We start from the raw sequence: 24,949 nt of genomic DNA on the forward strand, positions 1-24,949 counted from the left end.
AATAATGTTGACGATGTTGGCTACATCAAGATTTGGAAACTCTAAAGATAAGTAAGTTAGAAGAAAGAACAGTAAGTGAAAGAGATTCTGCAAATAAAAAAATACACATTTACATACATTAAGGATCACATCACCATTTTAAGTGTTTACTTTGAAGTGAGGACGCCACTAAAAAAAACGCCTCTAAACTCATCTTATCTCATATGACTGTCAATTATGACTAATGGTATATTATTTATAAAAAAAAAAATAAGCCTTTATTGCTGTTTTAACTTACAAACACTGCTTCCACTAACTAAATACGTTTTATAATATTATCCCTTATTTATTAATCAAATTTTATATTACTTCTAATTAAATGCGCGTATCGGCGTTCGGCTTAAAAACAGCTTGTTTTTCGACAAAGGGCTCCTCTAAAGATTTCCATATCTTTGTGTCTTTTGCTACTCGGATCCATTCTGGACCAGCCTCTTTTTTAATGTCATCCTCCCATCTTTTAGTTCGTCGTCCTTTGTTTCTTTTAACATCTCTTGGGTACAACTCTGTTACAATTTTCGTCCACTTCCCTTGTTCTCCCTTACCATGTGTCCTGTCCATCGCCATTTCTGTGTTCGATATAATGAATAGGCCTGAGTAAATTGTGTTTTCTTTTTTATCTGTTAGTCTAACTTTACCTTTTCTCTTGATTCCAATCGCACTCCTCTCTATACTATTCTGGCAGACGTTTGTTTTATGTGCAAAATTTCCTGTTAACGCCCAAGTTTGACAGCAATATATCAAACATGGCAGAATGCACATATTGTATACTTTTCTTTTTTCTTTAATTGGCATATGCCTAGCCATTATAACTTAGTTACCAGTGTCTCTTCCATGTATTGGCTATTCTCCTATCGATTTCCTTATGCGTGGGTTTTGTAGGTGATATTAACTGTTCTTAGTATACGTATTCTCCTACGTATCCTATTTCTTGCATGTTTACTGTGATCTTACGTGGCTTCGGTGAGTTATTCATAACTTTTGTTTTCGCGAGGTTCATTGCTAGCCCCGCTACTTCACTCCGGTCTGATACCTGTTGTAGCATATGTTGTAATGTTTTAGGAGATTCGGAGAACACTATTAGATCGCCTACAAAACGGAGATGACTCAGATTTTCGTCGTTTACATTGAGTCCACGTTCGTTCCATTTTAGTTGTCTAATTATCATCACTAGGGTTGTTAAAAATAATTAAGATGAAACAGGGTCACTTTGACGAACACTTCGGTCTATAGGGAATTCCTTTCCTGGTTTTGACAATCTGACTTGTGTTGTGCCTCTGGTGAATATAAAATATAAATATATGTTTAAAATTCTTATGTCTTCTCTTATATATTATTCTTTGTCTTGTATAATTTGAGTTCGCAAAGCTTCCCAGATATATTCATGTTCCAGGGATTTAAAGGCTTTGTTATAGTCTATAAATCTCAAACAGTAAACTTTATTATACTCATTATATTTCTGTATAATTTGTCTCAAAACGTGAATGTGGTTTATGGTTGAAAATTTACTTCGGAAACCTGCTTGTTCTTTTGTCTGGTTAGCGTCCAGTACTGTGGTATTTCCGAACAAAATATTTTTTTAAAAGACTTTATAAATGTTGGACATTAAACTGATTGGGCGATAGGTTTCGATTTCGCCTTTACCTCCTTTCAAGTTTAACAAAATGATTGTTGATTTTTCCAATCTTGTGATGATCTTGGGATGATTTCGGTTTCTATAATTTCATTATATAAATCTGTTAATATAGTATTAATATAGCAAGGTAAGGTAGTTTTGAGCAATTCGTTGATTATTTGACCAGACCCAGGTGTTTTGTCCTTTTTTTGTGAATTAATAGCTTAAACAGTTTCTTCTTTCAATATTTTTAGTACTAACTCAGAGTTTAATGGATAGCGTCCTTCTGCAGCTATTCTTGGATTCTTGATTTTATATAGTTCTCTGTAATAATCTGGAGTCACCTTAATTATTTCAGGTCTTTTCCTTGTGTGTTCTTAGTTTTTACTATTAGTATCTATTCTTTATTGTCATTTAATTCTTTGATAGCCTTTCTTCACTCCAGCAGTTCTTTTTGTATGTTTTTCCAATGTTTCATGCCTTTCAATTTATAAATATATTTCATTAAAAATGAATATATTATCAAGACACAAACTTCTAACTAGACAGTCAAAGATAGGACAAAAGCAGCTTTCTGAATCAGGTTTCATTAGTAAAGGCCACATAATTTAAATAATTTAGGTTTATTATCATTTACCCATACGTCGTTTATAATAAATAATTACAGAAAAAAATCCTTATTTTCCATCTTAAAACAAATGAAATTATAACAAACCTACATATTCTATAATCTGATTTTAAATATTGCTTTTAAGTAAATATTATTTAACCTACAATTAAATTCTCTAAATTTTTTTTAATATGATTTACAGTTAGTAATTATTACAAAGGATTACAGTGTGCCGTTGTTTAACGAGGAACGCTTAGAGGACGCTCCTTATTTTAAAAACGTTAGTCGCATACAAACATATTAGTCACTGTTATGCAATGCCGTGTTTCTTATAATGTGTCGTTTAATGCATTTACAACCAAGGTTGGTTTTAATGAGGGCATTATATATTTTATTATGTGAGAAATTATTGTCATTGTGACACAAATGTCATATATATTACGATCTGTCATAACAACATATAAGAAATCGTTTTGTCCAACAAATAAAAACGTTGATATTGGCAAAATTATCAACGATTCCAGTGCGAATGAAGCTATAACATAAAAAGGAAATCGTTTTGGAGTTGTACTTTAATACAATCCAATTAATACAAACTAACATATATTACTTCATAATTAATACTAGTCAACAAAGCCACAACAAAACCTCCCACATTCGTGAAGGCGAATGAAATTTCTTATAACGAACATTTATTCATTGTCTATTAATTCTTGTTTGAGTGACTTGCGTTACACGTGGGTGGTATTATTAATCGAAATTGAAAAGCCATATTTAATTTGTTTGTTTTATTGTACCAGTTATTGCTATACATGTAATGTATGAATAAAATGAGTTATATGACCCACAGGAGAGTAGAATCAATTTTGATCGCAATTACGGAAGTGTGATATTTAATAAGCTAACGACTTTATAATAATTTTATACTCTATTACCTCTAACGAGAACACGTCTCTGTGAACAAATCACCTGTATTACGTACAGATGATTTTTCTCCCTATTTGTATTTTATAATGGGCGAAAATGGTGTGAAATATTTTAATTTATAAAATTACTTGTAGTTCACGCTCGTTTGTCAAGTCATTTTCATTCATATTCCAATGCTATTAAGATCTATTGTGATTGAAGTAATTCAATTATATTCAGTTGCCGACTGTACCTGGACTAGTCGGTAGCGTCCGCATAACGCGTAACTAATGACTTCCTACGTCATGCGTCTGTATGTCTGTCACAACGTATTGAGGACTTTTCACGTTTGGAGATATGTATGGAGGTGGACTGATATTAACTATTAACAGTTATAAAATAAATAATAGGCAATCCTCTTGAGTTTTTAATTAATGTTGTATTATATGTTTTCTAAATTTAACAATAAAATATGTCATATCTAATACAATTTTATCACTCTTTCATAAATTTTGAAAGAGTATTTCGTTATTTTTGGCTATTCCTTAAACAAAGTTTTAGAAATATATTTGCAAAGAATGTCCTCATATGCATTGGCCGCCTTTTTCCAAGATTACAACAACATTGAGAACTTGCATTAAACTGTGTACTGACTCTTTATTTAAAGAAAAAAAATTATATTTACAAGAAAGCGTCATCGCAAATAGATACAAAAATAATGCGACGTAATTCATATTGGAAAATAGAAAAGGCATTTAATTAAAAAAGTCTATGTTTTAATGTCAGCGCATAGATAATATATCTTTTTTAATTTGACATATGACACTATGATGGTGACTGCAATAAAAATTAGTTTTATTTCGAAAGTTTTAATAATATTATCGTGTTCCTGATAGTCAAATGCTGAATCGGTCGTAGATATAATGAATATAAGCAAACATAAATACTCTCATGGATATCTTAAGGGAAGAGTTGCCACTTTATAAACGTTTAGAAAGTTAAAACTTCTCACACGTACGTGAAGGTAAATTCCGACATTGAATAATTTCACTTTAAGTGATTTTATTACTATACCTAAGTAATAATTCATTTTAATTTCAGAACGATTTATATAAAGTTATAAACCTGTGATCTTGTTTCCAGTATTAATGCTACCAGGGTTGTAAGAGTGGTGAATAAAAATTACCACGAAGAAAGAAAAATCTAACACATCTTATACTAGTGTCTACGACGAGAGGTAATAAGAGAAAATAGAAAATGGTGCATCTTTATTTAAAAGATTAAATTTATACTTGATGTCTATACTTTACAATTAATAAGGTAGTTTTTTTTTTATTAATAAGTTCAATACTTACTATATCCACCCAACACTCATTTACTGGATTCATAGAATACACAGTCATGATTGAAAACAAAGGAAGGCAAACTTTAATAGCTGTGTATAATATTAATTTATAATTTCTTATATAAATCCCATTCTACAACAGATAACAAACAGGACATCGTTAAGAATTGGCCTAAGCTATTTCGACTCTTTAAAAAAAAGTGTCTATATTCGGATTTCAAAAACTCCAATACTAGTCGCAGCGGATGCGCACGCGCCGGTGGCACTTTTTAACAATTAATAGTTTCCTCCAAGTTATTTCCTATACGTGTTGAGATGCCGAAAGATTAATATATATATGTTACGATAGATGCTGCATCCGCCATCCGGACCATTGTAGCTTCTTAACAGCCGAATTTAATAGAGCATCCGATTTAAGATCAAATCTAAGAAAGTACGACTTCTGATTATATATACATACTTATATATACATATAATTCTGATTATTTATGCATGTATATTGTGAATGAATTTATATTTTGGAGTATTTAAATATTATCGATTAACAAATTGAAATCTTTTATTCTGTCTGTCCAAGATCTTCGTGGATTTTTTTAACGATAATATTATATTTTATACACAATGCTAGCTGCCGCCATACAATTACAACAGTGAATAGTTTTACACTGTTAAATAAGTAATAATGCATTTACTTGTATAGTATTAAATTACAATTTACAAAAAGGCTACTAGCATCAGGGATATCAATTTAGCCGTGATCGACCGTTTTACAATTTAAGATTCAATATTAAAGTTTACTTGGTTCGAGCAAATACATAGTATTTCCCTGTATTATATTCTAGAATTGTTTAATGCAATGTAGTGCATTTTTTTAGTTTTCCTAATTGTTTTAAGACGTTTCCTTCAACTTTAGTGTTTGAGATAATCATGTCCTTGCTGTGAGCGATGTAATAAATTTAGATCAACGTTTGAAAAAGCGCTTTATTTCATCATAGATATGATATATATTTGTATATCATTTCTCTTATCTTATTTCTTACTTAGATATATACGATATTTTTATATTCTAACTTAATTTTATAATATTTTAAAGTGAGATACAATTTGCAATTCTCGTTTTCGTATTTCTAAGATACATTATATTCAAATTAACTTAGAAATTAAAAAAAATTATATTTCATCTAGTTTGTTCTTCTCACATAATAATAACCTAATATTTAAACCTTTTATTTAAAGAAAATATATATTTGTATATAAACATATAATTATCAATACATTATATGAGACATTTATTTATATAGGAAATAATATGTACGTTTATATTAAAGCTGCATTCGATATCCGGAAATAAATAATGCATATTTATTGCATTGACTGACTGACTTGTTAGCCGAACATCAGTTAGTTATAAATAGATCTTATTCTGTAACTTGTAATTTATTTTCCGTTTAATCGATTCGAGCTATCGATTATATGAATCAACATCGATTAAACAATCATCGATTACGTGCAATGCTCTCTTTATAGAAATATAAAATGAATTGCGGATGTAACACTATGAGATGCTTTATATATTTTTTATGTAATCTACGTTTATCTGTTTGTTTGATAATTATAACTTTCACTTGAAGAGAACAAAAAACTAACGATTTTCGAGGCAAATACAAAATAACATTTAACACAGACGTTGCCGCGAGTAATATATGTACCCACATCACTTAACGAGGGCCCTTCTAAAAGTTTACATAAAAACTTTAGTGAAATAAAAAAAAAAAGACAATTAAACAACTTTTTTTTTCATTAAATCCTTAAACACTTCCGCAGCGGCACGCGCCGGAAGGGGATACTTGTATTGGACTTCGGTATTGGATCCCGATTGATTGATTGATGCGGGGTTCGAATGTTATTTAAAATAAAACTGTCATGGCTGTAATCACACACAGACACACACACATAGATACGCACTCACACACACAATCACGTATGTAGTGATAAACGGTAGGCACTTAATAACTTTACAAAAAAATATGATGTATTTTGTACTTGCACATTTAATTTGAATGGGAATTTTTATAAATATAAGATTAGTTTAAGAGAAAAGATATAACATTTGATATAAAACCTCTACAGCATAGACGATAAAGGCACAAAACTCTTTTTTAAGACACATTAACTGTAATTCAAAATAAAATTTTTATACAATAATAGTTCAAAGTTATAGCAACCTCGAACTGATTAATTAATAATCTTCTAAATATTATACGTACTTAAAGGGTAGATAATTAAAAGATAAGTTTCATTTCTTGTTCCATAAATAATACGTCAAGCAAAGAAAAAAAAGAAAGAAAGATTATACAGTTAAGCCAAAAAAGTTTTATAATAACAATATATAATTATTTTAGGAATTATAAGAACTGACGTAACATTTGTTGAATTGTAACAAAGTAGTGTTCCGTAGAAGAAGGAAGCGTGAATCGTAGATGCATGAAATAGATTTAAAATTACTTTCTGAGAAACGAATGAAGGGAAATTATTATCTAACAGCATTATAGTTCCGAAAAACAACGTTGCATCACTTATGATAAATTGTAATAAATGAATCCGGGTTTGTATTAAAAATTACTTATTTTTATTACATTACTTATCCATTGTTATAGTAAATAGGACACATTTAAAGTAACTATATTGTCATACGATAGTTATAACATAGGTATAATCGTGGTATAGTAAAAGCTATTTTTGTGTTTTTACATAAAAAATCATTTGTATAAATTTCAACGGAACAAGAAAACAATAAAAAAATTAACAAGAACACTGAATAAATCACGGGAATTATGTAATTTCCATAAATTTTCTTTATTTTTCACGCGGACATGATGTGCGAGCGAGAGAGGTGAACAACAAATGTAAAGCTCGATGAGAGCGAGCGAGACAATGAATCTACGTTCCACAGGGGCGCGCGCGCATCGCTACGATCTACGCTGAAAGCTCACTCGTAATCTTCAGTTTTAATTCAACCGTCGTGCCGTAAGGACGTGCGTGATTCACTGAAATATATTAAGATCGTTAAATATTGTGACCCCTGTGCTGTGATTGTATTAGGACTCTAGTGTTTATACTGGTGGTCTGAATAATTCGGCGGTGGTTGAGTTATTTTTGTTACTGGTAAGAGTTTTTATTTTTGGATATTATATATAGAACGTGCGGTGTATGAAAACATAATTAGTTTCATATTTAACATGATTCAGTGTTACCTAGAAACGTTTGTAAGTTTTGTTGATGCTTCGCTGAAATGAGGGATCCGAAACACATGTGCTGGGATAAATAATAATTTCATATTTATTTAATGAATATATTTGTTTTCATTGCCTATTTAATAATTTTTGTATAACGTACGTTCAGAAATCTGAAAACCAACTCTTATATATAGGTTAAATTGAAACCATTAATATTTATCAAAGCAATCTTTCATTCAATACTTTTTAATGAGAAAAAATAACAGAAATAGGTTTTTTCAACTTTGTATAAAGTATTATAGCAGATACAAGAGAGCATTTATATTTCTTGAAGCTCAAACAATGAATAGAACGTTAAAGAAAACAATTATTCCTGTGTGAGGATATTCTGGTCGAGAAATACCCTTAGAATGTATCCCGTGTTCAACAACACGTGGCCTACTGAGTTTTTGTCATTTAGTACAGACATGTGCTTAAAGCAGACCTCATTATCAAATAACAATAAAAAATATTACATTCCGAAACATAATCCTATATTATTTTATGTATTTATTCAAGGAAAATAAAATAAAAATGTTTGAAATTAAAATTACGAAGTTAATATAATTATTGTGAATAATGTTTGGAACAAAAAAAAAATGTTATCTCCATATACCTGATATGGCAGCCACCAATTTCTTTAAAAGGTCCATCATGTCCTTTTTGTAGTTCCAACGTTTGCCAAACACATGTTAGACCCTTAGCAGAAAAAAAAAATAACTTTATCTATTGCCAGTCGTCTTAATTAATGTCTATAACTGACGAACATTTTCTATAAATATATTTAAATAATAACAATTATTTACTTATCACAAATACAATTATGTTAAAAATAGTATTTTTGACTTTAATTTAAGTCACAAATATAAAAAGTTGGCTGAATGTATCTATCTTAGTTGTCTTTTTATTCATATTCTTTTTCTGTAACAAATAAAAAAAATTAACAAATAATGTAAAAGAGCTGTTCAAATATAGTTGAATCCAAAAGATTATAAGGACTTTTTTAAGTGCAGATGAAATTAAGAAATCTGTTTATTTCTTTGAAAGCAACATTCAAGTTCTTTCCCTTGAGTTTCTTTGATCCTAATGCCTTGTTACGGCTGTGTTGATTTATTCGACGCTGATGACATTTCATCTTTTCTGGTATTTTAATTGAACCGTTTCCAATGTTGAAAAGTTTGTACAAGAGAATGAAATTAATTGCTTTCAAATACAAAAGGAACACACTTCTTGTCATAATTCAAATATTAATTAATAAAAAAATTCTTTAAGTCTTTTTATATTTTTTTTTTTGACAGTTAATCACCTAATCGATATTGAATCCATAATATATTTATCTTTAGTAAACACGCAGCTTCATACCAGTGTCTTATGAATTAATTTTCTTAAAACTTCAGATTTATTGTAATAAAAACGGCATGTATGCTGTTTTCAAAGTATGTCGCGTCCTGTTATTTTCTCATAAACCTACAATAAAACGTCCTGTACAAATACTTGAGGAGGGTTTATTTATCTATATTGAAATATAATTTAATCTGTATTTATTTTGATATTTATAAATTTTATTATATCTTTATTCTTGACGCATGGTTATGAACATGTAATATAATTCCGTGCCAAACCACAACAGTAATCGTGGATTCAAAGTATTGAGGTTGCATCATATTATTGTTTTAAAAATAAATCTCTTAAAATTAAAAAACAACATTTAGTAAAAAAATATCAAGATGATAATTCTATATTTCTTTTGCATATTGTTTAAGTTAATGACGACCTTTCTCCATCTCCAATGGCACAATTTCATCTAAAAAAAGATGTCAGATTCAGAAACATTACCAAATTCATTGCATTTGTCTAATTATTGAGATAACACTAAGAAAGGAAGCTACTTTTCTATATTGTAAGTTCATGAAAAAAATTTATATTCTTAAATAAAGTTTAATGTTCAGAATTTCTCAAAAAAGATTTTAATAAAATCGTATTTAGACAAAAATAATGTGAGACAAGAGTTTTATTAATCTTATTCTGAATGATATTGAATGTATCGTAGAAGGGTATGTCACGAACAAATTTTATAAAAAAAGATGTATATAGATATATAACTAATTGTCTATGAAAATTGTCTATGGATGATCTCTGAAGGGAATTTTCAATCAGTTCATCTTCTTTCATTGTCGCTGTCTCTATTTCTGGACGTTCCATGCATAGCCGCCCTCTGCTTTACATTTTGTTTTTATTCACGAAATAATTTAGCTTAACTGAATTTACACTTGCAACTAACTGTCTTATCTTTAACTCCTCTAGAAACATTACTCGCGTCCGTCTTAGAATCATTTGTTTTGGATGTAATGCAAATAAGATGCTACCGATTTAAATTTCGATGAAAACATTCTTTCTTTGGAATTAATGATTTATTTATAAGCGTATGTAGATGAATATATAAAACAAAATTCTCGGAGATTGTAAGAATGTACCGAGTGATTTATAGTCAAATGTGATCTTTGTTTTCTTGGGAAATACCATTGAATTTTAAGCGTTTTGTATAAACGATATCAATTAAATTTTACAAATGTGACGCCGATTTGGATGTCACATGCAATGTGTCTATGTTTTATTTCCGTTAATTTTAATTTATTTTCATAATACATCTAATTTGTATGTACGTTGTAGGTTTGTCTATTCAACATACACTCGGCTTGCATATTAGATTAGAAATTATAGTTATTTTAAGACATATTCATATTCAATTCTATCATTTTATCCATACGTCTGGCTTTAGTGACTTCAACAGTTTTATCTATATAAAGCGGTTAAAAATATTACTGTAGACAATTTTATTCCTTATTTATGTAAGTGGAAAGTTTAGTTTAGTGTGCATTTTTGTACCACAAAGGAGCTCAGAACGAATCGTTGTTATTGGTATATAAAATTTTATTCTCATGACATTTGTATTCAAAGCTGGACGAAATCGGATGACATAATAGTATAGGAATATGAGGAAGGACAATGATCCATAACAATACATAATCAAATTGATAAAAGAAACGTTATTTTTTAGTAACTATTAATGGCCTTTGTGGTACATTTTTTTTAAAATATTAGCGTTATTTTTAATAAAATCTATAAAAAATGGCTGACTACAGAATAATGAACCCATATGACAATCTATCGAGGATGCTTAAGATTGATATATAGTTTTTATACATAGAATGGGTAGATGTGACATATTACGCATATCTCCTCTTATCTTTCTTTTAATATAAATTTTTTATAACAAACCTTTTTGCAATGAAATAATCTATTTAATTAATCGCTTAAACCTTTGCTACAATTCAACAAAAGCGCAATTCCCAAGATCTAGCGTACGATAAGAGGTCAAATATCATGACAGTTCCGGCAATACATCACGGCTTCCTTCTGATAACTTGCTCATTAATTTGATTGACGCATCCATAGCACTTGTAGTTAACTTTCATATTAAATTAAAATAAAATAACCTTTTGCAGGAACATTTTATCCAGTTGAGACTATGAATATATTTGTTAAAATATATAATTTGCTTTCTTCGACAATTACTATATTCTGAATGAAGACTTAGCTTAAAATCTTTGGAGAGATATCGAAAGACTTTACAGGATATTGTAGATTTATAACCTAATAATATTTTTTTACATATAACTTATCTAAGGTAGTCAGTTTGTAACAGTTTTCTGCCTCTCAAAGACTTTATAATAATAATAATAATAATAATAATAATAATAATAATAATAAATCCTTATACAATTCTTCAACGTGACTAATTTTCGTTTTTGTTGCACTTGTCCCTTGGGATTAACTCTAAAAGCTTATAATTTTTATTTCTAAACCGATTCATGTCCATTACGGACGAAATGACAGACGGACCGCGTTACATTTATTACTAATGACATCTTCGGTAATGTGTTAAGGCTTTTAAGGTGTCTTTGAAATGCCGGCTCAAGTTACTTGATGTCTGATTTCTGGATTAATTAAGTAGATTTTTTTATACAATACTGCTTATTAATTTATTTTTTATTCTATATTACTTGTGTCTGTGTGTGTGTGTGTGTGTAATGTATCAAAACAAACACACGTTAATTCAATAAAACAAAAACGTTCAGTGATTGCCTCAAATCACATGAGTGGTGCATTATCTTCGATTGTCCAACGACGATAAATATTACCAAGGAACGGAACGTCTCTGTCAAAACGGAGTGTCGAATAATAGACCTTGATTTAAGAAATTAAGATCGAAATTTGCGTGGGCGATAGACTTTACGGCTTCTTGTATGCTGTATCCAAATTTTTATTTTATATCTCATATAATACGGTTCTATGTTGAATGTCAGCTGGTACATGAAGTGTCGTTAACGTTCCGATACAAGCATGAGACGCAATAAATTTCAATTAATGCCGCCGACAGGCCTGTATTGTCTTACAAAGAGATTTGACTATGAGTTTTTTTTATTCTTGCGAACTTTTCTCCTTTCCTTGATGATTAATATTAGTTTTATAGCCAGTGAATATGAGTTATAGAATTCTTGAAATTAATTATGTGTCAGAGTTTTTTAGACAAACAGCCAATTAACGGAGGTTATTGCGTGATTTATTTGCGAATATAAGTGTATATTTTTAGTTGAAACAAAAATAAGTTTTAAATGACAAAATTGTAAAACGATTTGATCAACCATAGAAACGGTCCTCGTAAAACACAGATGATAGTAAATTTTATTCAACTTTATACATATAAATACTTTAATAGAAGTTGTCCATCTTACAATACAGTTGCTTACAATGCATCAATTCAACCGTAAACCCCTAATGTTATATCAATTGTCGGCGTCGGTCGTTCTCATCCCATTTACAAGCAAATGCGTAATTATCAATACCTTTTTCATATTTACAATCCATGGAAACCGCTGGACAATGTAATATTGGTTATATCTATAAAAATTTCAACGTACATCTCATTATTATGATCATGTTACTATTTTATTTTGAAGTAACAACCGGCAATGTATATAAATTATTGTGTTTTTTATGTTATTTAAATTACATCGATGTACATTAAGGATGATGTATTCGCGATGGAGTTATGTTAGCAGTAATGGATGGTGAATATTTTATTTCATTTTATACGTTTTAAGGATTCATAAAAAGCATTGTAAAGGATATTGGAACTGCGTCGTTTGCGATTTTCTATTGTTTTTTAATATTTATGTTATTTCAAAAGCACGTGTTAAACAGTATTTTGTAAGCATTTTTATTTATGTACATTTCTGATACACAACAAAATTTTGAACTATGATTGTAGCTCGGATTTATTAATGAAGTATCACTGAAACTCTCTGACTCCTGGTATTAACAGACTTTAAATCTCATCTGTTTTCAAAAAATTTACGTTACACCGTTATGTAATGTGACCGTTTCTTTCGAAGTTTATTTTTTATATGTTTAACAAGAAGACTTACTTTATATATTATTGTTATAGTATTGAAATCATCAAATAATACATTATTGCAATGCGTCTCGCATATAGGTCGGATGCCGATTATATATATTATTGGATTCAGTTATTCATAATATTCAAATTCATCAATTTACTACCAGGCTAGTGTTTATTATTTCTCATAGTCCATCAGAATCATTTTGACTTCCTTGTACGTGAGGTGCATTTATTTTTCATTTCATATCCCTGTCATCCATATGATGTGATGTTGATGTGTGAAAGAGATGGTGTCCATCATCTTTATTCGAAGCAAGTGGTATATCGAAGCTTCCGGCAATGTTAAGTCATTGACACAAGAAAGGTACTTTTTGGTCCTTGGTAACAATTTATGTAAATTGTGTACAGGATACACTCCTCATATAGTATAAGAGAGTATGTTTCATAATTTTACATATTTATAAGGCTTTTATATTAAAATGAACATGATGTATGGAGATCTTCAGTAATGACGAACACGACATGAGAATATTGAAATGTTTCAGACACAACTACCATTATTATGTAATTTTATTTGGTAATATGATTATTATTATTTTACATGAAATATATTTTTCGTCCATATATATTTTTTCAATTATATTTTGGGACAGAATGACCTTAGAGGTTTTGATTTTTCGTAAGAACCGTTATTTAATTGAAATTTAATTATCTACGGCTTTATAATCTTTGTGCTAGGGAAATAAAGAAGACATTTTTGGGAGTAGCCATTTTGAAATTTCAAACAGCCAGTTTCAAATTGTAAAGAAAGATAAAATTATCTTTTATGTACTGTGACTATTACGTTTTTATATATTTTTTTTAAATTCAGTCTTTCTATTGAATTAAAATCTTCTTCAAATATAAGATGTTCATTAATGAAAACATGTCATGTAGCCTGGAAATGTAGAGTATAATTAGTTTTTATTACTAATGTTTAAACAACAATAGTTCTTAATTACTATTCACAACTTTCACTACTATAGAAGTTGTAAATTCGGGACACTATCCCGTTGCTAACACGAAAGAATTCTGTCACGACATGCTGTGAGAATTTGTAACGATCTACGAGAATGCTTAGACATACATACGAATAGATCTTTTTATTGATACCAGTGTAACAAGGATTTAGTTTTTTTTTTAATATACGACCAGTATTTTCAATTTAATATATACTTAATGAAACCTCTTTTTAAATCTCGTTGAACTTTTTGTTCTATTTTATTTTTCTTTCAACAAACATAGCCCGTATAATGAATTAAACTATCGTCGTCATCTTATGAATTGTTTACAATGAAGTGTTAATATCACACCCTCTATTGTTTGGGAGATAATATCTGTGTATTATGATGCGGTGCGCGGAGCCAGTAAAGCATGAGATGAATCCTGAATAAGGACGTTTTCTTAGAAGTGTTTTGTTGTTTAAAAATGTGTCGATACGCGTAAAGATCTATGGACGAGACAGGAATTAATAATTATTCTAACGAATATCTATAGAGGACTTAACTATATAAAAGTAGTGTCAGTGTTCCCTAATTAAGTCAGAATATAAATTTGACATGTAATGATGCTAGTTCGATTGACAGAATTCATTTATAATTCAGCAATCTTATATTTCAATCTCAGGTAATTATTTTAAACCAATCAAGATATTAACATTAATTAATCTATCGCACGAAATATGGACCAAAAACGTTTAAAGTAGTCAATGAGAAGGTAAAGAGCAATAAACATACGCTTTAAACCCATCCATCAATATCGCGTTCAGACGGACTTGTTATTCCATTGTTGTATACATTATATAACCTACATTCATTAAAAACGTAGGATACAGAAATTTGTTGTTTTAATATTAAAAATAATACCTGTCAGGTAACCAGGTCGATATTGCAAACTTTATGTCTAACTCGCCACAGATAAAAATAATAAATATAGCACAGATAAAAAAAAGTTTAACTAATAATGCATTAAGTGTGTGTAGTCTGTGTTGTATTAATAAAAAAAAAACAAATGTAATTAATACGTTTGTTGTTTCTGATTTAGTATTGACATCTATCACTACTGAGTCGTGAGTAACAGATCAAAAATAAATCTATACTGTTTAAGTCGATATATGTCGAAATAAAGTACTCAGATGGAAATAGTAATGAAGTACTCTGAGTGGTTGTTTTATTATATTTTTTGACCGAATCCCTCTGATGTTGAACGATAAAACTATATAACCGTTAGATGTTTATTTCGGTAAAACCATCGGAATTTACAATTATACTTACGATAACTGTTAAGGAATCAAAGATGTCGTACTGGAAAGAATTCTTTGGAATTAGAATTTTTTTTTGATGGGACAATTGTTTTCATAGTATTAGAAATGTTATTATTTTAATATAGATATGTATTGTTTAGTAAAATAATTTAATTAATATGTTTCAATTTGAACTATTTTAAGTTTTATAATTGAACAAGGATGTACTATAAGTATAAAGGAAAAAATATTAGCGAGGTTAACAATACCCCAAAAAACCACATGCAAAGAGAATGGTTTAGACCGCTAACAGAAATAGCTAGACGTTTCTGAAAATGCAGTTTTTACAATGTAAACAAATTCTCTGTTTCCCACATCCAGACTTTCAAGTCTAAATATAAATATGACCTGGTCTGATCTTAAGTAAAATTTATTTTAAATAAATTATATACATATGTAAAGATTCTTCTGTAAGGTTTATTGTTATTTAATTTTAGTTTCTGTAAACCGAATATTTTAGGTTTTTTTTTGCCTTTAATTATAATTTAAAATCATAAAGACATTATCACTTTGTATAATACATTTCTAAGATATTTTGAAACGTTAATAAGATGCGATTAATGAAATTTACATTCTATAATCGTCTTGAACTGTTAATTTGTCGTTTGTGTAAACCTATCCTAATGTCTAAAATAGTCAATCTGTAGCTAGCCTAACATCTGGAAATAACAACGCATCATCTAATTGAAGCGAACATTTAGTACTACGTTCCGGTCGATTTTTGATAACATTAAAATATTTATTCGTACATTCATCTTTGTAACGAGATAAGTTGAATTGGCAATAATTTATTTTATGATGTTCGTGAACTGAGAATTCGCTTTTATTATATAGATTCAAGGATTATTTTTCCATGTATATAAGATGTAAATGACGTTCGTAGAATAACTAACCTTGTTTCTGAAGTACAAAGCCTATTTTCGTATGCTAAATGTTTTAGAATTAAGATAAACCTGACGTAATACTGGCGAAAAATATGATCGTAGCTTTGGCTGTGTGACCGCGGCCTTAGTCTTAATTTTGTGAAGGAAAAGTACACAATAAATTAAGATCAAAGAAATGAAACTTTTATACTAATTAGTTTAAATGGCATTTGGTATTAAATAGAAATAGATTTTATAAACTCACGTTTTAAAACAGATTTTATTTTTGTATATAAAGTATATAGCGTTGAGCTTTAACAATTTCTTTGGGGGTTCCTTATATGTACATGCATATATGTGTGTGTAAACATACTTATATATGTATTATATATAAATGTGTGTGTATGTATATGTATCAGGAACTACTATATATACATATACAAATGTACATCGTTTGTTTGTGTAGCGTCAATCTTGTTACTGGCATCGTAAAATCATCGAATATTTCATTCGTAGACAAATTACGGTTAATTTATACTCCCGCGGACAGGATTACAGCTTCTATAAACAAATTAGAACCGTAATGACAGCGACATTAGATCTAATTTACATGAAGCATCAATTATCACCACATCATTTGCAATACCCAAATTAATTTTAGAAAAATTCATAAAGTAAATTACTTAAAATAACTACTATTAAAAAGTAAACAGACATTTTGCAAGACGTATTTATATCATTAATAAAGTATACGTCATATATCATACGTAGGGTATATTAAATATTAAGTATATATATATATATATGTACATATATATATTTGTACATGTGTTAGTGCGTATCGGAATCCGTTATGCGCATCACGTAACATTTTGTAGCCACCGTTATGGTCGCGACTCGCTCGATTGAATAACGATGATAGTGATGTGATAGTATCGATAAACGTCACATTTAACTCGATAAAATTATATGTCGACGTATGAACGGCGAAATCGGATATATAGCTTGGGATCGTGCCAACAAAGTGAAGACTTATATTTTTTTTTTAATTTTCTCTTCTAAAATAATTTGTTAACACCTTATATACATTTTAGATTTGTTTATATGCTAGTATTTATACTTTTCTTGAAAAACTAATAGAACAAATATGTTATAAAGAGAACAAATATGTTATTTAATTGACTTGGATACAATCTAGATTAAAAATAAGGCTTTCGATTTCATAGTTTTTTATCTAAAATCATCGACACATAATCAAAGGATTCATCGATATATTAACATCACCAATAAATCTCGGACACATATTAACAAATCGTTTGGACACAATTGTCCGTTTCATTGCGAAGGGGAGGATCATATCATACGATAGCCCACACGGTTAATACTTTTATACAATTACCCACTTTAACACTCTTAAAATAGAGCCTATAGTTGTATGAATTAAATAAATTTATGAATGGCCTTGAAAATAGAATTAATAGCCTTTTAATGTCAGCGGAAGCTTTTTTTGGTAAATTATATTGAATTTAGTTATATCTTTTGTAGTCGGTAGTTGTTCGTAATGTATAGGATATGAGGGTAGGAAGATAAATTATTGGATTTTTTAACAAAAATCTCATTGTATATTTAGTACAATAATGTCTATTAAATATGAAAAGATAAATGGCAGAATAAATTAAATTCTATTAGTTTGAAACCTTATGATTGATCGATTAAAAAAAAATATATCAATTACTCAAAACGTATGATTTAAATTAAGAATAGAAATATAAATACAATCTTTTTTCTTAAAAATATGATGTTTAAAAAATAATTTGAATTTAAATTGGAATTTTAAGTGTTAATATTGATTGTTGGCTAATCAGACTTTTCAGTTAAGATGTGACAAGGCTCGTGATAAATAAGATAATGAATACAATTTTAAATGTAACAAATTAACTTCGTATTAATCGGAGTTAGAGGTTTATCCGAACGATATTTGGATTACTGTATCGCAGACACCGCTGATAGATAGAAAGCAGCAGACGTTAGTACAGACCTATTTGAACCGATCGAGTTACTTGCATATCATGGAAATAGATTTTCTTCTTACTAATATATATATTTAATCAAGTCTTCATCATTACCAGCATATCAGAGCCCGCGGTTAAGCAAAGGCCTCTTCTCACACGAAGAAGCTTAGAGCATTAATCACCACGCTTGCTCAAGGTGGATTGGCGATTTCAAACTTCTAATTTGATATTATAAGTCCAGGTTTCCTCACGATGTTTTCCTTCTCCATCTTGCAGTGGTGTTTATATACTCTTAGAAAGTACATATTAAACTCGGAAAAAATAACATTAGTACTTGCCAGGTTTCGAACCCGCGCCTCCATGTACGAGAGGCGGACCTTTAACCTCTAGGCCACCACGACTTAATTCGTGTATTAAATGCTAATTTTATCTAGTTTTTATTTTTTTTTCATTGAATCATGTTTCTTATAATGTATTTAGTGTTTATATATGTACTAGTATCGACTTGATATTCAAGCAACAATCTAAACGAAGCACAGTGTACTCATTCTACAGAAATAGATTATTGCGTATAAGATTTGACCGATCGCACACACAATTTGTATATAGTTCGCGTTTTGGCGAATACATTATTTTATTATAAAAACGTATATGTATATGTAAAGAAAGCTGTCATAGTTATTTTGAAACTTATATGTGTGATGTTAAAGTTGAATTTGCAGTAACGTTAAAGGAATTGATTATATTTGGTTCTTAAGTAAATGTATAAGATGCCTATTGGTGACATTGTAGGGTTCTTAAAGTGTTACTTCGTAATTATTTTCATAATCATCCACATTTCATTTTTTATTTCATTCATTTTAAATTTTCTTTGATTAAATTAATGAAATTAAAATTTGACATTTCATTCCTCTGTTTTTATTTTTAACTCCACAATCCACTAGTTTTTTTTCGAACCGTTATCATAAGAAGATAAGACAATTTTTTTTTATCATGCACGTACATATAGACCCTTCAAAATCATAAAAATCACAAAATAATATAGCCTATTTTGGCAAGTTACTGGGTTACATTTTTGTTTTTTAATTTTCCAACGAATTTAAACAATTTGCAACACTTTTCTGTTTTAGTATTACAGAGCAGTCGGCTATCACTAATTTGGAGTAATAAAAAATAGTTAAATATCAATCCTATTATAACAATCTGTAAAAAAAATTACATTTTAATAATATTGATAATTTATATTACTGTTTATATCTGTTTGTTACACAAAAGTTTTCAAAAATTTATCATAATTTTTACTTATATGTTACCATAAATGCTCTTCAAGTTTTGAGGCGGGCCTGTGTTTCTAAACGTACTTAAGTAATAAGCAGCAATGTGTTGGAATCCACTTGAATGGATATCGCTTACAAGTAGTTTAAGTAACTCTTTAAGAAATACTACAATATTATCTCAGATGTTGTTAAGATTTGGCTACCATTCGTTTTAAAGGGTCAGATTTTGTTATGAAAAATATATTTAATATGTTTGGAAGTAATGTTATATTTAAAGCATAAATTCTATATCCATGAATTAAATCTACAATTTCAATACATACATCTTTATCGCATTTCTTGAGTAAAACTATCCATGCCAGTATATATAATGATAAATCAATCCGTCCGTCGCGATGTCTGTATAGATAAATGTAAGTTATTTATCGCGAAGCGTGGGCAGTACAATACTTGATGGTGTTTTTGTATGAATGAACAAGAATAAAGGAAAAGATTGAGAAATGACAATGATCATAAATTCGTAAAACTCCTTTTATTGGTACACAATGAAACAACTCGCGAAACACAAAGCATGATATATTGAACAACGCGGTTCGATGGCTCAGTTTCGAAAGTGGCGGTAATTTACGGATGTAGGTATAAAGTTCATTTATATTACTTTGTAATGTTTATTATTTGTAAGATATTTATTGAATCTATATAGTATTTAGGCTATGTTTTATATAAAGAATATTTTTAAAGTTTTTTCTTACCTTTTACGCACGGAACTTAGCACGTTGAACCAATAAAGACTTTAATGAAATAGTCCGAGCGTTTATAATCATATGGATAATGCTATTGCAATCAAGACATTGAGCGGCATTTTGAGTTTTATTACATAGAAATAAGGTGTACACATTTGTAAATCCTGACAGGAAGTTTACGGTACACGTGCGTTTCCTTACACAGGATGTTGTAGAAACGAGAAATGAATTCGCCACAAACCGTTCTCATGTTCCGCCAGATATCTGTTGTTGTAAAACACAATTAAATTTGATATCATTCAATTATATCATATATAGGACAACATATATAGTTATGTGATTTGTTGTGAAGTTGATAAGTTCTACGTAAGGAACATGTCGATGTCTAAGAAATGGCGTTAAGAAATTTATTTGTACACATAAAATTATTCCACGTGTGTCCCGTCTATTTATTTATGTTTGCGGTCAGACAGACCGATGTTTATTGACAGGAGCAATTCAGTGGCAGATAATTGTAAAGCAATTGCGGTACATAATGCGTTTTGTATACAAATGGCGATCGATTTCATTTATATGACTAACGAATGAAAAATATATTGTAATAATTCTTTGACATAATTTTAAATCATCCTGTATATAATTTTGTTTATCAATATTCTTATAAAAAACCGCCGCACGCGCCATCTGGCCCCGCACTGCGACTGTTATATCATTGTTTATTTCATTAACACCGATATGTCTTGTGCGCACGATGCGTTTTTTGTGTAGTAAAAGGCCATAAAAAACGCTCTGTGTGTATAATAGCTGGTAAATAAATTATTTGTTAGTGTCAAAAATTAACTCTCGCGTCAAAAAACTTATGTTGTAGATCGTATTTCAAAATGAGTAATATTAGATGCTCTAAGTATAGTATGATAGAAATGATATAAAAAACAGTGAACGAATATTAATACACTTATATTTTTTTTATAAAAATAAAATAGGATGTATAAAAACAAGAATATCAGTACAGTCAGTAGAGATTAATATTAAAATACATTTTTTCCCCCTCTATCATTTATGTCAATGTCATTTTTATATAACAGATTATAAAACCACCGCCCAAAATATATCATCTGAACCAGATTGTTGAAAGTTCTATTTTCATGACGAGGGTAAGAACAATAAAAAGGGTAATCCAACCCTCAAATGAAATATCCACTTTTAAATAGGTATGCGAAGTTAACCCTTCATCGCCGTGATATATGAGTCTAAGGCACGTGTTATACGGTCTAATGAAAACTAACATAAAACAGAGTAAGGCAATAAAATACTTTTTTCTCTAACCTCCTTTCACATATATTTATGGGCATCTATTTAAGTTTATAAAACTTCACTACTGTGACCCATGATTTGTCAGATAAAAATATCTATATTTTCGGCCAAGATATTCGTCAATGAGATTAATTTTGAAATATCGGTCAAATATCCATAAATTTTAATGTCAACGTCCGTGAAACGAGCTGTATGATTTGTTATTTATTACATTTCAGAGTTGTTACTTTGTTTCACCAATTAAAGGACAGTGACATCAGTAACTCATCAATTAGAGATATCGGACATTTTCTTTTACGTATAATTCAGCAAATGACGTCATTTAAGATGAATTACACGAACATTAATAATAAGAATGTTTGTCAAACGCTACCCGACACCACATATATATTTTTAAATCAACCCTTCTATAAACTGACTCTGTAGTTGAATCAAAACTGTAGACATTTTATATCGCTGTTTATTTTAATGTTTAATTTTACACCGAGCCAACGAACTCTCGTACAGAAACGAACGGATAAAATTATAACTCAACTTGCTCTAATGCAGAAAATGCATTAAAAAATTCTTCACGGCCTAAAAAGAACTTTATAATCCGTCCCATTTCATGACGTCAGTGCGATTTTCGATCTTAATTAAAATACATTACGGTCTTAAATCAGAATTGTCAAAATTGACATTTAATGGTCAGTATGGTTGACAAAAATAATATCGGCTCAATATGATAAATTTTTCTAAATATTTTATGGTTGATGCCTAAGATAAGACGAGCTCGAGGTGTGGATTGGTGAATATACAACAGTAAATAACTTATCTGGCCAGCAGTTAAGGGAATGCATTTTGACATTTATTACTTTTTACGCACCCTGTATTTCAAAGCTTCGCAACATGCATTACGTATTAAATGTTATAGCCTTTGTATGTGTATGTCTATTTTTGAAAATGTAACAGATGTTCATCGAAACAAATATATCATCGAGGGAAATAGGCTACGGACTAAATATTTAGAAGGCTTTGCAACCACTTCAAAATTACTATGGACACCTGTGAAAAAATATATAAAATTATTTTCATTTTCATTCCATTGTTCCAGAAGCTAATGGATCCAAATAAGACGAGTTGAGCTTCTTCGTGAAACATGAAGCAGGCCGCCATTGCGTTTTGGCGCGAAATGCCAATAGCTGTCACAATCGCATTCGTGGCTCTGGCATGTACGGTTTCAGCCAGAGACATTGTTTTGGGTGAGTATATAAATATTTTACTCGTCTGGTATTTCGTTCAAATTATTATCAGATTAAATGCAATAGTATTTAAGAAATAAAATAATCATTAATTTATTCGGTTTTAACAAGAGACAACAACTTCAAAATATTCGCCTGTCAATATAATATTATGTAGGTATTTAGAATGAAACAATGAAGCAATTCAATAAAGAAAAAACTATGAAGCAATCGAACTTATCTAATGATTCGCAGGAAATAATGTCAATAAGTTTTTTTTGCAAGAGGAAACGATAAATCAAAAATTTCAACAGATATCGTTGCTAAAACAAGATCCTTTAAATTTAAAATCCCAATCTAACAATGGGTTAAAGTCTACGCTCGTTGAATTTTTATTGTCCGATACAAGATATTAAAATTCTCAAAACATTCAATGATATATTAACGAAAATCTGTTGGCCGCGTGAATTTAAATGTGCACAGTGACGAAATTTTGGGACGCATCGCAAAGGCGTTGGAAAGGGCTTTGTTTTATTATTCACGGCGAACTGCAAGCCATATTTATAATATCATTTTCTACATGACTGCAATTCGACATCAATTGAATTATTGAGATTCACTAAATAAATTTGGTATTATTGTTGCATTTTTTTGCTGCTTCGCGTGTATTCGTTACGGACGCCTGCAATTCCTTAATATAAGGAAACTCTGAAATAAAAACTCTTAATAATTAACAAAACAAAATAAAAAAATTAATTCCTTCACGGTCTCAAATCGATTTATGAATTATTCCATTTGGTACTCATTACGTCGCAGGAAACATACACCATTATAATTGTCAACCAGATTTGGATGCACCCCGTTATTATCTTGTGATTCTTGATTACATCTCTAAAATCTCGGAAGAACGGAGACCATTTAGACTTGGTTGACGTTTAGCTATCAGATTAAAGTAAAACTAATGTCTGTATTAAGACCGTACATCCCTTTGTATATTCTGTTAAATGTTATATTCATTCCTATTGCATTCAACACTCAACTAACAATATAAATACATAAGTAGAACAAAATATCAATACTATGACTAATATTAAAACAGAGCATTCTATAACAAATACGCTTGCAATAAAATGTATCTCAATTCAATCATAAGCAATGAAATTTATTTTAAATTTTATTACCAAGACTCACATTTTACGAGAACTCAATAAACACTTTCTTTATCTTCGAGAGCATAAATATTTACATTGATGACACTGAACTAACTGTTTACCCCAATTTCGCCCTACGCAAACACGATCCCAGATAAGGAATAGAGAAATATAAAAGTTTTTGCGATTATAATACCAATATTTGGGATATTACTATCTATGGGAGATAAACAAACGTATATAGATAACAATGCGTTCGACAGGACAATATATTCAGAATTTAAAGTAAATGACATGCAACCAATAAATAAGAATAACAATAGGAATTAAAAACATTATTAAACATTAAAGAGCGATGTTAATCCATTGTGCGATTCGCGATAACAACAGTATGGGAATACAAATATCACAGAGCAAGGCTGGGGAAGGACGTGGCCGGTCACGACATTCAGCCACGAGATTCCCACAAGGGATTTTTTAATATTTTAAATGCGTTGTACGCTTTGATATAAGATATAATATTCTTGTGGGATGCGGCCAGGGAGCAAAGAAAACCGACATCCGTTGATACACGCGTCCTGATACTCAATATGTACATATCTTCAAATGTAAATACTAATTAATCTATTTTTTTTCCAATTTACATACTGATTATAATATAATTGCAACAAAAATTTTATATATATATATATAATTTTTTAATGCAAAGTAAAATAAACTACGGAATCGCGTGACACAGCATGAAAATATAGTATATTTTATGTATATCAATAAACA

General features: G+C 29.6%; 2 protein-coding genes across 4 annotated transcripts in view; one reads left to right on the forward strand and one right to left on the reverse strand.

The window, feature by feature from the left end:
- Positions 1-354: 354 nt before the first annotated feature.
- LOC133319452 (uncharacterized) lies at positions 355-1,204 on the reverse strand. The gene is made up of 2 exons (XM_061523924.1): positions 991-1,204; positions 355-746 (listed from the first exon to the last, which is right to left on the reverse strand). Exons 1-2 carry the CDS (start codon positions 1,202-1,204, stop codon positions 355-357), a joined length of 606 nt encoding a protein of 201 aa, XP_061379908.1.
- Positions 1,205-7,514: 6,310 nt separating this feature from the next.
- LOC116773883 (fibroblast growth factor receptor homolog 1-like) overlaps positions 7,515-24,949 on the forward strand; it is a 40,173-nt gene continuing 22,738 nt past the window's right edge. For 2 of the 3 annotated variants that reach the window (XM_032666443.2, XM_032666441.2), the window contains exons 1-2: positions 7,515-7,677; positions 22,895-23,042. In XM_032666443.2, the coding sequence (XP_032522334.2) occupies positions 22,940-23,042 (103 nt within the window). In that variant the 5' untranslated portion in view covers positions 7,515-7,677; positions 22,895-22,939. The remainder of the gene's footprint in view (positions 7,678-22,894; positions 23,043-24,949) is intronic. The other variant, XM_032666442.2, reaches the window with a different exon arrangement.

Source organism: Danaus plexippus, chromosome 20, assembly GCF_018135715.1.
Source record: "Danaus plexippus chromosome 20, MEX_DaPlex, whole genome shotgun sequence".
NCBI lineage: Eukaryota > Metazoa > Arthropoda > Insecta > Lepidoptera > Nymphalidae > Danaus > Danaus plexippus.